The sequence below is a fragment of the Platichthys flesus genome, chromosome 5 (assembly GCF_949316205.1).
Source record: "Platichthys flesus chromosome 5, fPlaFle2.1, whole genome shotgun sequence".
In the NCBI taxonomy this organism is placed as follows: Eukaryota; Metazoa; Chordata; class Actinopteri; order Pleuronectiformes; family Pleuronectidae; genus Platichthys; species Platichthys flesus.
The window spans coordinates 938,161-952,506 of record NC_084949.1 but is presented as its reverse complement, the minus strand read 5'-3'; the positions used below and the strand labels follow the sequence as shown (position 1 = coordinate 952,506).

Here is a 14,346-nt window from a genome sequence, read left to right as displayed (position 1 = left end):
ACAGACGACTGCTTCGGTGTTTAAATCAGTATGAACACATAGCCGCACATAGTGGACGAGGCGTAGGACTGAATTGCACTTTCCCAAACATATATCGCATTTTAGATGTAACTTTAAATGACAGTCTATTAATAACACAAGAATACATTTCAACAGGATCAAATGGAATTGGCTCAACATTGTGTCTGGTAATGTGGAGAACAATCGACCTTGTGTGAACATAAATATGCTTCAATTCTGATATTGTCGAAAATGCATGTACCTCGTTATAACGGGGGAGCAGCATTTCAAACTGTGTAAAAAAAAGAGTTTAAAACTTTTAGAATACATTATTAAATAATTAGTTTTCATTTTGTAAACATTTCGGGCAGCCGCTTGCCCATAAGCTACATAACTTCCAACTCACTTATTCTTGACCTTGTAATGGTTGCAGTGGTGCAAAGGCGATGTGTGTGTGGTTGCAGGTCTATTTAGCAGGCCCACTGAAGTTTAAGACTAGCAAACAGACCCCGAAGACGGGGTCGGGGTGAGATTTACCATTGGTTGATAAATGTTGAGAAGTCCGTTTCTCCTCCCCGGTAGTAGAGATGACGTAGTAACTCAGACATGGTCTCTCCCTCCCTCCCTCATCGAGACTGTCTTTAGAGCTCAGTATCCACTAGCCAGTGGTGACCAGTTGCTTGCCAAGAAAGGTTCTACCTTGCCAGGGGGGACTTTGAGGCATACAACTACCAACTGTTACCAGCTGACTCTGAGAAGAAAAAGATGAATTTGCCCATAGTGAAGGAAAAGGAGAAACACACTCTGTGACGAATGGAGATCGGGTAATAGACGCTGCTGTGACTTTATTACGAGGGGTGGAAGGAGAGGGAACAATGTTGTAGAGGAGAAATTTTGTGGAAAGAACAGAGCAGCCCACCATTCACAGATCCAGCCCGGGTGCAGTCTAATGCTTCAGGCGTGACAGTCTGCATTCCAGTCGCTCCTGTTGGACCCTGCTGAGGAGCCGACTCAATATGCAATCCGCTGCGGACAACCGTTAAACGGCGAAGACGAGCCAGCAGCATCCGACAAAGACGCACGCGCGTGTGTGTGTGTGTGTGTGTGTGTGTGGGTGCGTGCGTGTGTGTGTGTCTGGGTGGTGGGGGCTCTTGAGTGCGTGTTTGTGTCACCATGAGTCTTGTCTCGGGCTTCCCTCACCACCCGGTCATGCACCATCACGACAGCCATCACTATTCCTTGCATGCTGCGACTGCTAGTCGATGTCACGAGGACTCCGGAGCTCCTCCTTACTTCACGAGCTGGCTGATAAGCCACGCGGATATGTCTCCAAATGATTATAGCCTTGCGCCCGGCTACAGTCCAGAGTACCATGGCAATAACAGCGGCGGGTCCACTGGCGGCCTTGACCCCCACCATCATCATCACCACCACTATGGGCCTGGCACTTTGGTTCCGGGGGCCGGAACCCTTTCAGTTAACGGAGCTACGGTCGGTATGCACCTCCACCACCACACACATCCTCGGACTGTGAAGCGGAGACCTACGGCCAACCGTAAAGAGAGGCGGCGGACCCAGAGCATTAACTCGGCCTATGCGGAGCTGAGAGAGTGTATTCCCAACGTCCCGGCAGACACCAAGCTGTCCAAGATCAAGACACTGCGGCTGGCTACCAGCTACATCTCTTACCTGATGGACATCCTGGACAAGGACGGACAGCACGGAGAAACACAGGCTTTCAAGGCCGAGCTGAAAAAGTCGGAGGTTAGGGAGGAGCGGAAGAAGAGAGAGGCGGTAAGAGCATGTGCACAGGGATATAGTTACAAATTATTAACTTATTGTAGAGACATATTGTATACTGAAAGAGCTTTGGTTATAACATGAGAATAAACATCGTCGTTGAACGTTATAGTTCCGCTTTACTTGCAGATTCAGGCCCAAACTATCGTCACTCTGCATGGCTGCGTTTAGACTAAAAGAACATTGGTAGTTCTCAGCTGACACGAGGGTCTGACGATCACAGCTAGGCTATTCATAAAGGCAATGTCTGAATCCCAAAATGTTGCAATTGAAATATGCATTTTGTTCATTATCTTAAGGACTAATTCAGTCATTATGGTTCTATTAGACAGTGCATATTGCATATATATAATCAAACAAACACACACACACACACACACACACACACACATTTGCATGCAGAACGTTAGAATATACTGTTTAAAACGTCAAATGACAAAAATATAACTTTTTAACTATAACTAAATTATAACGCTGCTTCGACGGTTTTGTTTTCTTGTGCGATCCTGCAAGGCTAAGGACTATATACTGCTTATTTGTCATCACTTCCCCGTGGTGTTGCCGCCACATTTCTTTGATTTATTTTCTATTATTTCTTAATAGCCTACTTTCATCACCATGATAAAACGGCGTAATAAAATGCGTTTTAAACAAGAGCTTTGCGGCACTGATTGGGATCATTATCCACGAATAATGTGCCGCTTGGCGACAGCCTAGTTTACTGAGGACGGGAAGACAGATTGCAATTCTTCGCTCTCAGTGAAAGACATCTATACGATGCGAGTAATACTACGACAAGAAAGTGATGAATTCTTCAGTAAGAGTTTTAATTTCCAAGTGGTCCTTTTATAACCTTTTATACAAAATTCAACGTGACTCCCCACATTAATAAACACTTTTCTCTAAATCTCCAAAATCTGTTTCTGTTAGGCTACTTTTTATCAGCGTGAGACGGATAGACAGCTGGAGCTGAGATAACCTAGGCTAAAAACATCAGGGTATGCAAAGTAAACACCACTCAAGGAATTACACACGCACATAGGCACTTATTAGGATGTAATCTAATAGCCTCGTGCATTGAGAGAGAAATTCTGCACACGAGTACCCGCTAAGGAGAGAATCAGCAGTATATACGGGTGTTCTGCAACAAGAAGGTTGCCGGTTCGAATCCCACTCTTTCCAATCTGCATGCCTAAGTGTCCTTGGCAAGATACTGAACCCCTAAAATGGCCCCTCAGAAATGCTGAGTGTTCTAAAAATGTAAGTCGCTTTGGACAAAAGCGTCAGCTAAATGACATGTAATGTAATGTAATGTAATATACGTGTTTGCCCAAATGCTACTTGTAATGTCTGTTATATTGTCTACATAGTTTCGGTCCCTATATTACTGCCCCTGCATATCCTATGGCTGCAGTTTAACAAAGCCATACAGTTGCCAAATAATGAGTATTTGGTACATCCAAGATATTTAAATCATATTCAAATGTTGCCTTTTTCACAGAAGTACAATTGATAAACATACATGGTTATACACCAATATGCGCGCTTTGCAGCACTGCAGCCAAAAGTATTACGCTGCTGCTATAGTCATATTTAAGTTAAAGGTGATATCCTCTTTTTGTAATTTCTGCCTAAAGGTTATGATTTACCCTTATATATTAACAGAACTCGAGTATGCCTTTAAGCTTTGAGAAAAGCTGCATGTTGGTTCATAAATACAAAACCATTTACCATGTTGTTTCCACACACATTATCTCATGATAACTGGCTACCACATTTTACATCATTCAGAGCAAACATTAAACTTAAGTCCATCAAGGGAGCTTTTATGTACAACCATATATGACAATACAGAGGGTCAGAATAGAATAGAAGAGGACAGAACAGAATAATTATTTCCTGTCCGCCCTCTATCGTGCTGCCAATATAAAGTGTTGTGCATAATGGAAGCCAGAAGGCATTTCCCCTCACATTTCAAACTGCAATCACTAGGAGGAGGTATTTCTTTTAATAACTCATATCAAGTCTTATATAAATCTCAATGACATAAAATATCATTAATATGAGCCCCATATTTTACAAAGAAAAATCCTTCAAATGTTATATCAAGCTGAAAAGATAGAGCCTCATTGTAGTCTAGGTAAGCATTTACAAGAATTATCTAAATGTTGGCTACATAAGTGAGTTTTGGTTTGTGTGAATGTTCCTCTGAACTTTCAAACAACGGGGTAGCTGATGTTTCCAACTCAGTAATTTCAGGAGGTTTACAATATGCATTTACGTCCAAGTGAAAATTTAGAATTAAGAACCGCAATTTTAAAGATGTTTGTCTTGATCTGTTTTTGTTTGTTTCAGACTTGCTTGATGTGGCTTTACTTAGTTGTTTTTATAGTGGAATAATCAATTGATTTCGTTTTGGATCCATTGACTTTAAATTAAAAGGGTCGGGATCCTGCAGAATTTTACCCACTGAGGTTTTTCAATCACTTTTACTTATTTTAGGATACAATTTGCATAATATTATGTAGGCAATTACATTTTACATTTTTTATTTAATCTTTACCTTGTTATCACATCGCTGCTGCAATCGGATTTCGAATGTAAATTTAGACCATTATCTATACTATAACTACTATCTGATATAGGCAATAGATTAAGATTTAAAACAGTAAAAATACTTCAGTGACAGACCTTATAATTTGTTAGTCACAGATCCAGGTGTTATTTTATCGACGTGTGTTGTTATTGTATTATCTTCTCTTGTCATGTTCGCTTTTTAATATATCATATTTTACACAATATTTTGGGCTATTGTTTTTTGCTATTGTTTGGTTAACAAAAGTAGAACAGATCACATTCAATGAGGGACTTGCGTTAGAGTTATTGAAAAGTACATTATACAATTCTAAATACAAATTGGGACTGGATGTTAACTGTGTAGATGTTGTATTTTATGCAGTAATTGCTTACACACAAAACATTCGCAGTTCACAGTCCTATGGTTTAATTAATGCAACTGGATCGAAATGCTAGATCTGTCTGGTTCGAGAGTTGTTTTTTTGTTTGTTTTTTTGTAGACAGAGTCGCTCTGAATTTACAGATCTGGCAGTTTAAAGCAAACCTTGATCTTAGCAGCTTATTAAGGGCACATGTTTGGATCGGCACCAACATCATGGACTGCTGAGCTGTCTTTAATTGAACTCTTTCTTTGTAACGTGTTTACTTACAATTTCATTGAGCACCATACCAAGATTTATTTTCCGGGTAATAACAAAATATTAAGAATAGTTACGATGATCAATATCATATATAACATATATAAATAGTCGCCTACAAGTATAGTAATAACAAGTGGAACTTGGAAGAGTTAAAATGTTGCCTACTGTTTTGCATTTCGTTTATGTGATGGTGGCTGGAGGAATTTAGTGTGTGTACCGTCGTCGTCATATTTTAAAATGAGAAAAGAGAAAAATGGGGAATGGGGACAGGTATAAATCCTAAGGATCTCGTCTTTCAACGAAAACAGACGGAATGTGGATGAACACATTCAACACTGTTGATGAATGCACCGGGAATTCTATGTCACTGATAGGTTGAGAAAATCCGTCCCATAATAGGTGATGTTGCATTGTCAAGAGTTTGGCTGGTGCAATGGAACACGTTTGTTCATTGCAGTGCAATTCAATATGCCGCATGCAGAATAACTTCACATCCGTTAAGTCGCGTGGACATATACTAATATACGAATCTGTTAATTGTGTTATTACCAAAAAGAAAATTCAAAATACGACAAAACTGATGAATGCGGCAAATTACCGCTGGAGCGGATTAAACTCGTCTGTTTTTATATTTAAGTTTTTATATTTTTTTGGGCACGATTCGGCAGAAAATACTGAAGAAGCCGTTTGCTTTGCGGAGTGGCAACATGGAAACCGTTCGATTGTTCTTCACATGGCCACACACACTAACTTATATACAGGCAGACGGATGAGAGCAATTTACTATTATAAAATAAAAGGCAGACACATTTTGTTCAATAAAGTTTGTTCATTCAATCAAAGGATGGTGAGTTATGGAGCTTGGACACATATTAGTTCAACGTTGCGATATAAGAGTGTGATATGTATATAACAATAAGCAATTTGTGTTTGTGGTGCATTAACCAAACGCTGCAGTTTACACAATATGGATTCCGGCTGCGGGGAAAGTGATGCTTTAGCTCGTGTCCAAGCAGACAGGTTCCTATACATGTCATCTGTAGGCTACATGATTAAAATCTTAAATGCATAGTGAATTAGGAGAAATTAGCAAAGTGAATAAAGTTATTTGAATACGGAATGATTTCCTCATTGTCTGTGTTCATAAAATAAGAGTGATAAATGTTGCAAAAGTGGGATTTTGCGTTTTAAGTAAATCAATCAATTTTAATAAGCGCACCATATCGTCTCCATAATGTAAATACAAAATTGTGTTTGCAGGTGGAGATCCCAAAGACGACTTCATCGTCATCATCACCATCATCATCGTCCTCGTCGTTGTTCTCCTCCTCAGCGGGTGATAAGAAGAGTAAAGGACGCACAGGGTGGCCTCAACATGTCTGGGCTCTGGAACTCAAACAGTAGCACTCTTGTGTCCACCATCTCTTCCCTCAGAGAGTGTGACAGCATCGACCCGATCTGTAATGCAGCCATTGTCGTCTCAGCCTCACACAGAGCCGCTGTACAAACTTGTAGCCTAAAGCTCCATTTCCTTCATTTCGATGAGTCCCCGAAGACGATGGCTTGCTTAATGGGTAGAGATCACTCCCCTACATTCATTAGCAGAGACCTCTTGTGCTGTGTAAAGGTTTAACTTTGAACCATCATTTCCTCGACAGAAAAAACTCCCATGAATCACATATTCTTTGTTCTTTTTTTTAATGAAGAATTTAAGAGAAAACAGTAACACAAACGTATAATTAAAATCTACACTTGATGTGGAAAATGTCAACCACCACTTTCTAGTGATTCAATCTGTTTGATGTCAGTGGAAGGATAATTGAAAATACAATAAATGTCTGTGGGCTTGAGCTAAAGAGCATATGTGCATTAGAGGCAGATCAGTGGGGTTAAATAACATACTAACTATTAATAGTGTATATTTGACCTCATAAATCAATAGGGTTAACTCTTACAATCGTCGCGCCTCTGCCGCGTCTAACTTAACCAGTTTTGCGAAAAATGTTGTCGCTTTTAGCTTCTCGAAAACCTCATAAAATAATTTACTATTGTGTGCGGCAAAGAATTTTCTTCTGATGCAAAACAGAATGCGCTGGGGATAGGCCAAACAATCTCTCTCTCTCTCTCTCTCTCTCTCTCTCTCTCTCTCTCTCTCTCTCTCTCTCTCTCTCTCTCTCTCTCTCTCTCTCTCGCTCTCTCTCTCTCTCTCTCTCGCTCTCTCTCTCTCGCTCTCTCGCCCTCTCTCTCTCTCTCTCTCATCTTCAAACAGCCACCCACACACACACACACCGGGTGTTGACGCGCCCTTTGATGTACTTGATTGAATAGATTTGCATGTGCAATTGGACCGATGGCCACAACAGCCTCTTAGTGACAGCGGATATTTACTGTTCCTCTTATTGCACCACAAGGTAGGCTTATGTGAAATTCTCCTTCTATGTTTCCTCTAATAACTTTAAATTGTAAAAGTGGTGACGTCACAGTAATGCAAAAGTGTCCATGTTGTGATGTGGAAAATGTGGTAGGACACTTCTAGTGTGGGATGTAAACAGTGTCATAAATTGAATAAACCACCACCTGCTTATAGTAACTGGTGCAAAATGGGTTTCTTTCTTACGTTTAGGTGGTCAATGACTGATTCAGAAATAAAACGGGCTCTACTGAAGAAGTAAAAGACATCATCTTTAAAATTTGTCCTCACATTCAAAAAGGTATAAATCTATTAAAATTGGAAGATGAATTCTACCATTTCTTGCATTCTGTGATTTATTCCGATATCTGTTCCCGACATTAGATATACGTATAACATATAATATATGTAATTATAGTATATCATAATTGAGATATCATAATCAGAGGACACATGGTACAGCTTTAAGGGTTGTTTGTAACAAAAAAGAAAAGTCTTCCTTAATTTCATAATCTGGGCAAACTCACTTTGTAATCTGGGACAAAATTGTAAAAAATATATGACTAAGAAAAAGAATAAGAAAGTGCATTATTTATAGAAATGATGAATTTTTATTGACATATAAAAGTCATATTTATTTAAAGAACCCATAGCCTTAATATTTAAACTGTAGAATCCATTATTCATTCTATTAGGGGTATCACAATTTTTTTTTCATCAATTGAAATTTTATCAACAGCAAGCAAAAATAAATTTTTATTCATTTAGTAATTCAAACTGTCCTAGCCCTCCATCGTTATCTTTAAATGTTTGGTAAAACCAATGGCTGCAGACCACTGGGCAGAAAATCTTCTGTGCATTTTGGATCATCTCTGTCTTTGAAAGTCAATGATGTGCTAGTTAACTGACCAGACTATATTCATATCTCTTATCTTATAATGCATATTTACCCCATTCAGAGAACGGAAATGACTGTCCCAGATTACCAGAAGCATGCTGTCACGCTCTACCCCTCTGTGGCTGTGGCTGAAGGGGTAGAGAGCTGGTAGAGTTCTGGTCGAGGGGGTGGAGCATAGAACAGTCACCCCAACTAGAAGGTCAGCCCTGTCTTCCCCATCTGGATGCCGAAGTGTCCTTGGGCAAGACTCTGAAACACGAATTTCCCGTTGGTGAATGTGTGTATGAGTGGGTGAATGGAAGTAAACATTAGTGTAAAGTTCTTTGAGTGATCAACAAACCTAGAAAAGCACATTATCAATCATATTTGATAAACTAAAACTAGAAATCAAAAAACTAAAAAATCGACAACTCAATGCACATTGAGTTGCTTGAATACAACCCAAACTATTTGATACCCATTAGGAACAGAGTCTAATTAATGATAGATTATAGCCATAACATTAATATTGTCTCAATCCTATGTCATTGGGGGAGGGCTTCTGATTGACATTTCTCCCACCCCTTTCTGTGACATCAGCCCCATGTGATACACATGATATCCACTGTAACCTGTAGTAAAAGTACTGTTGACTAGATTTTGTAAAAAGCAGACTTGATTTTAGGGGTCCCACATAACCAAATGTCTAAAATCACCATCAATGGAAAGGTTTTTTGTAGAATTTTATTATATTTTATTTTTGTTTTAAAATAATTTAGATCATTCTTTAATCATTGACACATCCTGATTTTCATATCTTTAAGGAACTATTTTAACATTTAAATTTATATTATATTCACTAATAACTATCAAAAGATCAAACTAATTAGTTTGATCTTCTCAACTGATAATAACCGAAAATTAATGTTTTTACCTATATGTTAGCAAATGAAGTGTTGAAGTAGATACTGACAATGTTAAATCCATAAAAAGTTACACTGTGAAGGGCATTTAAACTAGACTATGTCCTGTTACACATAGCTCTACTGTGAAATACATGGAAATCATCCCCAAAACATGAAAGATAACATTAAGATTATCCAACTCTATCAGATATAAGCTGATTTAAGAAACTTTTTTGTGTGACAGTTATGTCACTTTCCCAATTCTACCCAAATGTAAACTCAATTGCCATAACCAAGAACGGTGTATTTAGAAACTTAGACACTGTTTTCATTTGGAAAACAGTAATACTATACACATACAACTGATCCCTTAGGCTTAGAACAATATTGACATGTTTCTTGGTCTTAACGTTGCACTCAACCATTGATCAGGCCTTATCTCTCATCCCAGTTGGTATGCTGATGGGAGACGGGGGGAAACGCTTGAGAGGATTTTTCTCATTCTGACAAAGACTAACACAAGATGTAATGGCCTGAGTCTGGCCTCGGGTGAAGACAGGAGTGCAGATAATTAGTGAGCGAGCTGGCGTCAGACAGAGTCGACCCTGCAATGACCAGGGAACACGCATGCACAAACACGCACACAGGTCACAGTCCCACTTAAATGCAGATTGGGACTAAAGGAATAAATAATTCTTCATTTAATTATGAAACCAGGACAGAAAATGATTAATATCCTTCTCAATTAACTCCAACAAGCTTCCCCTTTTGTCACTCTTCGCTTTGTCTCTATATAAGACTTGCCTTATGTATATACTGGACTTGTTTTCAGCTGTGCTACTCCTCTTCTCTGTTATCTACAGTTATTACTCTTCATGTTGGACTTAAGCCACACCTCTGCATTGTTTTACTTTGTTATTCATGTAAAGTGACTTACACAGCCCAGTTAACAGGAGACGGGAGAAAGAGACAGACTGGGGCGGCTGTGGCTTAGGAGGTAGAGCGGGTCATCCACAAACCAGAATGCGGTGGTTCAATCCCTGGCTGCTCCATGCTGAATGCTAGCTGTACATAGATGAATGTGTCGGCGAATGGCAAAATTTTAAAAACAATTGTCACTTAAAAAATATCTGTCATGTGAGGGTCGAGAATCCAAGATGGCCGCATGTCTTTTGTCTCTGTCAGGTGTCTGTCTTGTTTTATTGTTTTAATTTGGGATTTTTTAGGATTTTTTAGGATTTTTGTGCTGATGAACGGTCAACTCTCAAAGGTCTGTGGATTATTCATGTTTTTGTCTGCTTTAGAAGGCTGCTCTGCCTCTTATGCTTCGGCCTGTTCCTTCTGATTGTGCCCTGAGTTGCTAGCCGTAGCCGTGGCCTGTTCTCAGCTTCTTGGAACTGTGAGGTGTGATTGACTTTCTGCCTGTTGCTGCTGTGGTTGGGCTTGAGATTGTTGCTAACAGCAGCATACAGCAGTCTCTTGTACACTGCCTTGGGATCCGCTTCATCCATTGTGCATTGCTTTTGAGGCCTGTGCCACTCACCCTGCTCTGCAGCATGAGGCCTGTTCCATCTACCCTGCTCTGCAGCCTGAGGCCTGTTCCATCCACCCTGCCCTGCAGCCTGATGCCTGTTCATCCACCCTGCTCTGCAGCATGAGGCCTGTTCCATCTACCCTGCCCTGCAGCCTGATGCCTGTTCATCCACCCTGCTCTGCAGCCTGAGGCTCGCTTCATTATCCTGCTCGGATACACCGTTTCTTGCCCCTGGTTTTCTCTTTGGGACTGAACTCTGTGCTGGTACTATGTATGCATGGCAATTTTTCTCTGAAGGTTTATCTTCCCTGCTTGATAAGCATGCTCCCTTCAGAAGATATAAGGTTAAGGGGAGGGATAATCCCTGGTTCACGCCTGATTTAGCCGATCTACTGCAAAATAGAAATCTTGCCTGGGCTTAAGGCCAGAAAGACACAGTCTGAGGCAGATAAACTTATATTTAGGCAACTCAGAAATAGTTTGACCTTTCTTATTAAAAAAGCAAAATCTAGCTTTTATCTCTCTGCAATAACGAAAAATTTAAATGACCCTAAAAAATTTTGGAAAGTGATCAAATCTATCTCAGCCACTGATAATCATAGCGAACTCCCACCCTGTATTGTTAATGATGCTACCACTGTAACTGACAGGGCAACTATACTTGATTGTTTTAATACTAATTTTTCTGCCTCTGGCTCCTTATTCTCTCGGTCTTCTTCCACGATTGCTATGCCTGCCCTTAATATTGCGTCTTCTGCCCCAGATGTTGGAAACATGTCTCAAGGCCTTATCTCTGCTGGTCAAACATCCTTTGTTTTTAGGTTGTTTTCAGTGGAAGAGGTCCATAGAGCTCTTTGCTCTCTTGATATCAGTAAATCTGCAGGTCCAGATCACTTGGAACCATATTTCTTAAAGTTAGCAGCTGATTTTATTGCCAAACCGCTCCAATATCTTTTTAACCTCACTATCACCACAAATTGTATTCCTGAAATTTGGAAAGTCGCTTACGTCCTTCCCCTTTTGAAAGGGGGGGACCCTACTTGCTTGAATAATTAAAGACCCATCTCCAAGTTGTCCATCCTGTCAAAGGTCCTTGAAGGTCTAGTAAACAATCAGTTGAAAGATTTTCTCCATACTAACAACACTCTCTCCATACCAATCCGGCTCTAGGAAACAACACAGCACAACTACAGCCTCACTCAAACTCACTAATGATATAATAGACTGGCTGGATCAAAAAAAAGTGTGCACAGCTCTCTTTGTTGACCTTTCTAAGGCCTTTGACACAGTGGATCATTCCATTCTGAAGCAACGCCTGCTTGATATAGGTTTATCTGAGCAGGCTGTTGGCTGGTTTAATAATTATCTGTCTAATAGAAAACAATGTGTTTGTTTTGAAGGCAGCTCATCCACACTGCTAAATGTCTCTACTGGTGTGCCACAGGGCTCAGTTCTTGGCCCGATTCTGTTTGTTATTTATGTAAATACATTGGGCAGATACGTCCCAAATGCCAAATTTCATTTTTATGCTGATGACACAGTTATATACTGTTGTGGCACCACTCTTGCCGAAGCCCTTGGCAACTTACAAATTGCTTTTAACCTTGTGGAAAATCAGCTCATTGAACTAAGACTTGTCTTGAATGCCACCAAAACCGTGGAAACTGTTGATATTTTCCAATGGCAGAAAAGTGCCTGTGTCTCCACCCAGCAGTTTGTCATTGCAAGCGTATGAAATTGAACTTGTGAACTGTTACAAGTATCTCGGCATTTTAAGTTGATTGCTACCACTTTCCTCCCTGTACTTGATTACAGTGATCTCTTCTATATGAATGCCCCAGCAAACTGTCTGCGTTCTCTAGACACTGTATATCATGGTGCCTTAAGGTTTGTCACTGGTTGTAAAGCCCTCACTCACCGCTGCATCTTATATGCTCGAGTTGAGTGGCCATCTCTGGCAGCACGCCGCCTTATACATTGGCATGTTTTTATTTATAAAGCTATCTTGGGTCTGCTCCCCCACTACTAATGTAAGTACATCTTTAAATCCCAGAGCAATTACTGCTTATGTTCGAATGAGCTTTATTTATAAATTATGCCCAAAGTAAACACTGAACTTGGTAAGCACTGTTTTAAGTTCGCTGCACCTGCTGCTTGGAATGTACTGCAAAAAACCCTAAAGTTAAAAGAGCTCATAAACCTTGACACTTTGAAGACTCGTGTGAGAGAAATTGGAGCGGCTTCATACCGCACTTGTTCTTGTTTTGGTGGGAATCCGGAGCTTTAGTCCTGTTGCCTTATCTTAAGGGAACATGGAACTTATCTTATTTGATCTGTGTTATGTGATTTGTGTGTGTCTTGTGACTGTTTGACATTTTGTATGCTGCTGTCTTGGCCAGGCTTCCCTTGGAAAAGAGGTCATGTATCTCAACGGGACCGACCTGGTTAAATAAAGGCAAATAAAAAAAAAAAAAAATCTATTGTCAAAAACAGTTGAAGAAGAGAATATAAACCTGCACCATTGATAAATGGTGTAATTATTATGCATAGTTTGAAAATCTAAATACTGCTATGCATGGACTATCAGTAAATAGACTATCAGTAAATGTTTCAACCAAATACGGACATCTGCTGTAATGATTCACAGCAAGTGAAAGTCTTCAAACTGAACCATTATCACAGTTTGTGTAAACAACACATCATCTTGATATCTGCAAAGACCTGTTAACTGGTGTTAGCCGGCAAGTACAGACTCAATAAAGAGTCCACAGAGTTTACTCCACTTACATCTTGTATAGGCAGAGATTATATCTCTTCAAGAAACACAAACAGAGCTCAGATCAGAGTGTGTACATATATTTTCTTTGTCTATTCCTCTCATAGATGTGATCTTTAGATTAGATAGCCAAAGTCATCCTTAATCATGACTAAGCCATGTCAAGCCCACTATAGACTGTCACTATTCACATCACAATTTACAACATTGTCACGACATAAGTCAGCTCATATAACAGCACGATTTTGTACACATTGTAATGATTTGATTTAGACTTTTTAAACATCATGCAGCCCTAACTAAAGCACTCACAACAAGTAACTTCCACATACAGATAACATGAAGCACAGATTAGTGATATTGCTTATCCTGTGAGGGTCATGGGGGAAGCTGGAGCCATCCCAGTTGACATTAGATGAGAGGCTGTGTGTTGTATTCCTACATCACACATTTATTCCAAGCGACCTAGCTGGGGCTGTTCAAAGGCTCTTCAAGAAAGTTACTGTTATAATCCCGTATCTATCCCTTGACACAGAGCTCAATTTATTGACTTTTGGGGGTTTGAGCTGGGGGATCAGGTTCTAAGGCCCAAAAGTTTTTCTGGGTGTCGGGTTGTCTGGCAGTGATCATAGTTAGTTTTAACCTGTAGTTGGTGAGCTCTACAGTGGTCCTCACCCATTTCCTAAAAAACGTAGTGTCATAGGGAGTGTCCTAGGGAGTTGCATATATACCTGACTTGCGCTTTCCCTTCTAACCACCTCCAGAAGAGCCTTGACTTTGAATTCATAATTCCCTACTCAGCTTGCTGTTAGCCTAAAGAAGATTT

The 14,346-nt window shown here is 39.9% G+C and overlaps 1 protein-coding gene across 1 annotated transcript; it reads left to right on the top strand.

Annotated features, from left to right (window-relative positions):
• The first annotated feature begins 687 nt into the window (after positions 1–687).
• hand2 (heart and neural crest derivatives expressed 2) lies at positions 688–7,763 on the top strand. Its single transcript, XM_062387078.1, has 2 exons — positions 688–1,794; positions 6,279–7,763. The coding sequence occupies exons 1-2, from the start codon at positions 1,174–1,176 to the stop codon at positions 6,420–6,422; spliced, it is 765 nt and encodes a 254-aa protein (XP_062243062.1). The 5' UTR covers positions 688–1,173; the 3' UTR covers positions 6,423–7,763.
• Positions 7,764–14,346: the final 6,583 nt, after the last annotated feature.

What these genes read in the sequence shown, in the direction of transcription:
- hand2 (XM_062387078.1), top strand. Translation starts at nt 1,174, where the DNA reads ATGAGTCTTGTCTCGGGCTTCCCTCACCACCCGGTCATGCACCATCAC. An exon ending in AGCGGAAGAAGAGAGAGGCG is followed by an intron (nt 1,795 to 6,278) that starts GTAAGAGCATGT and finishes TTGTGTTTGCAG; the next exon opens with GTGGAGATCCCAAAGACGAC.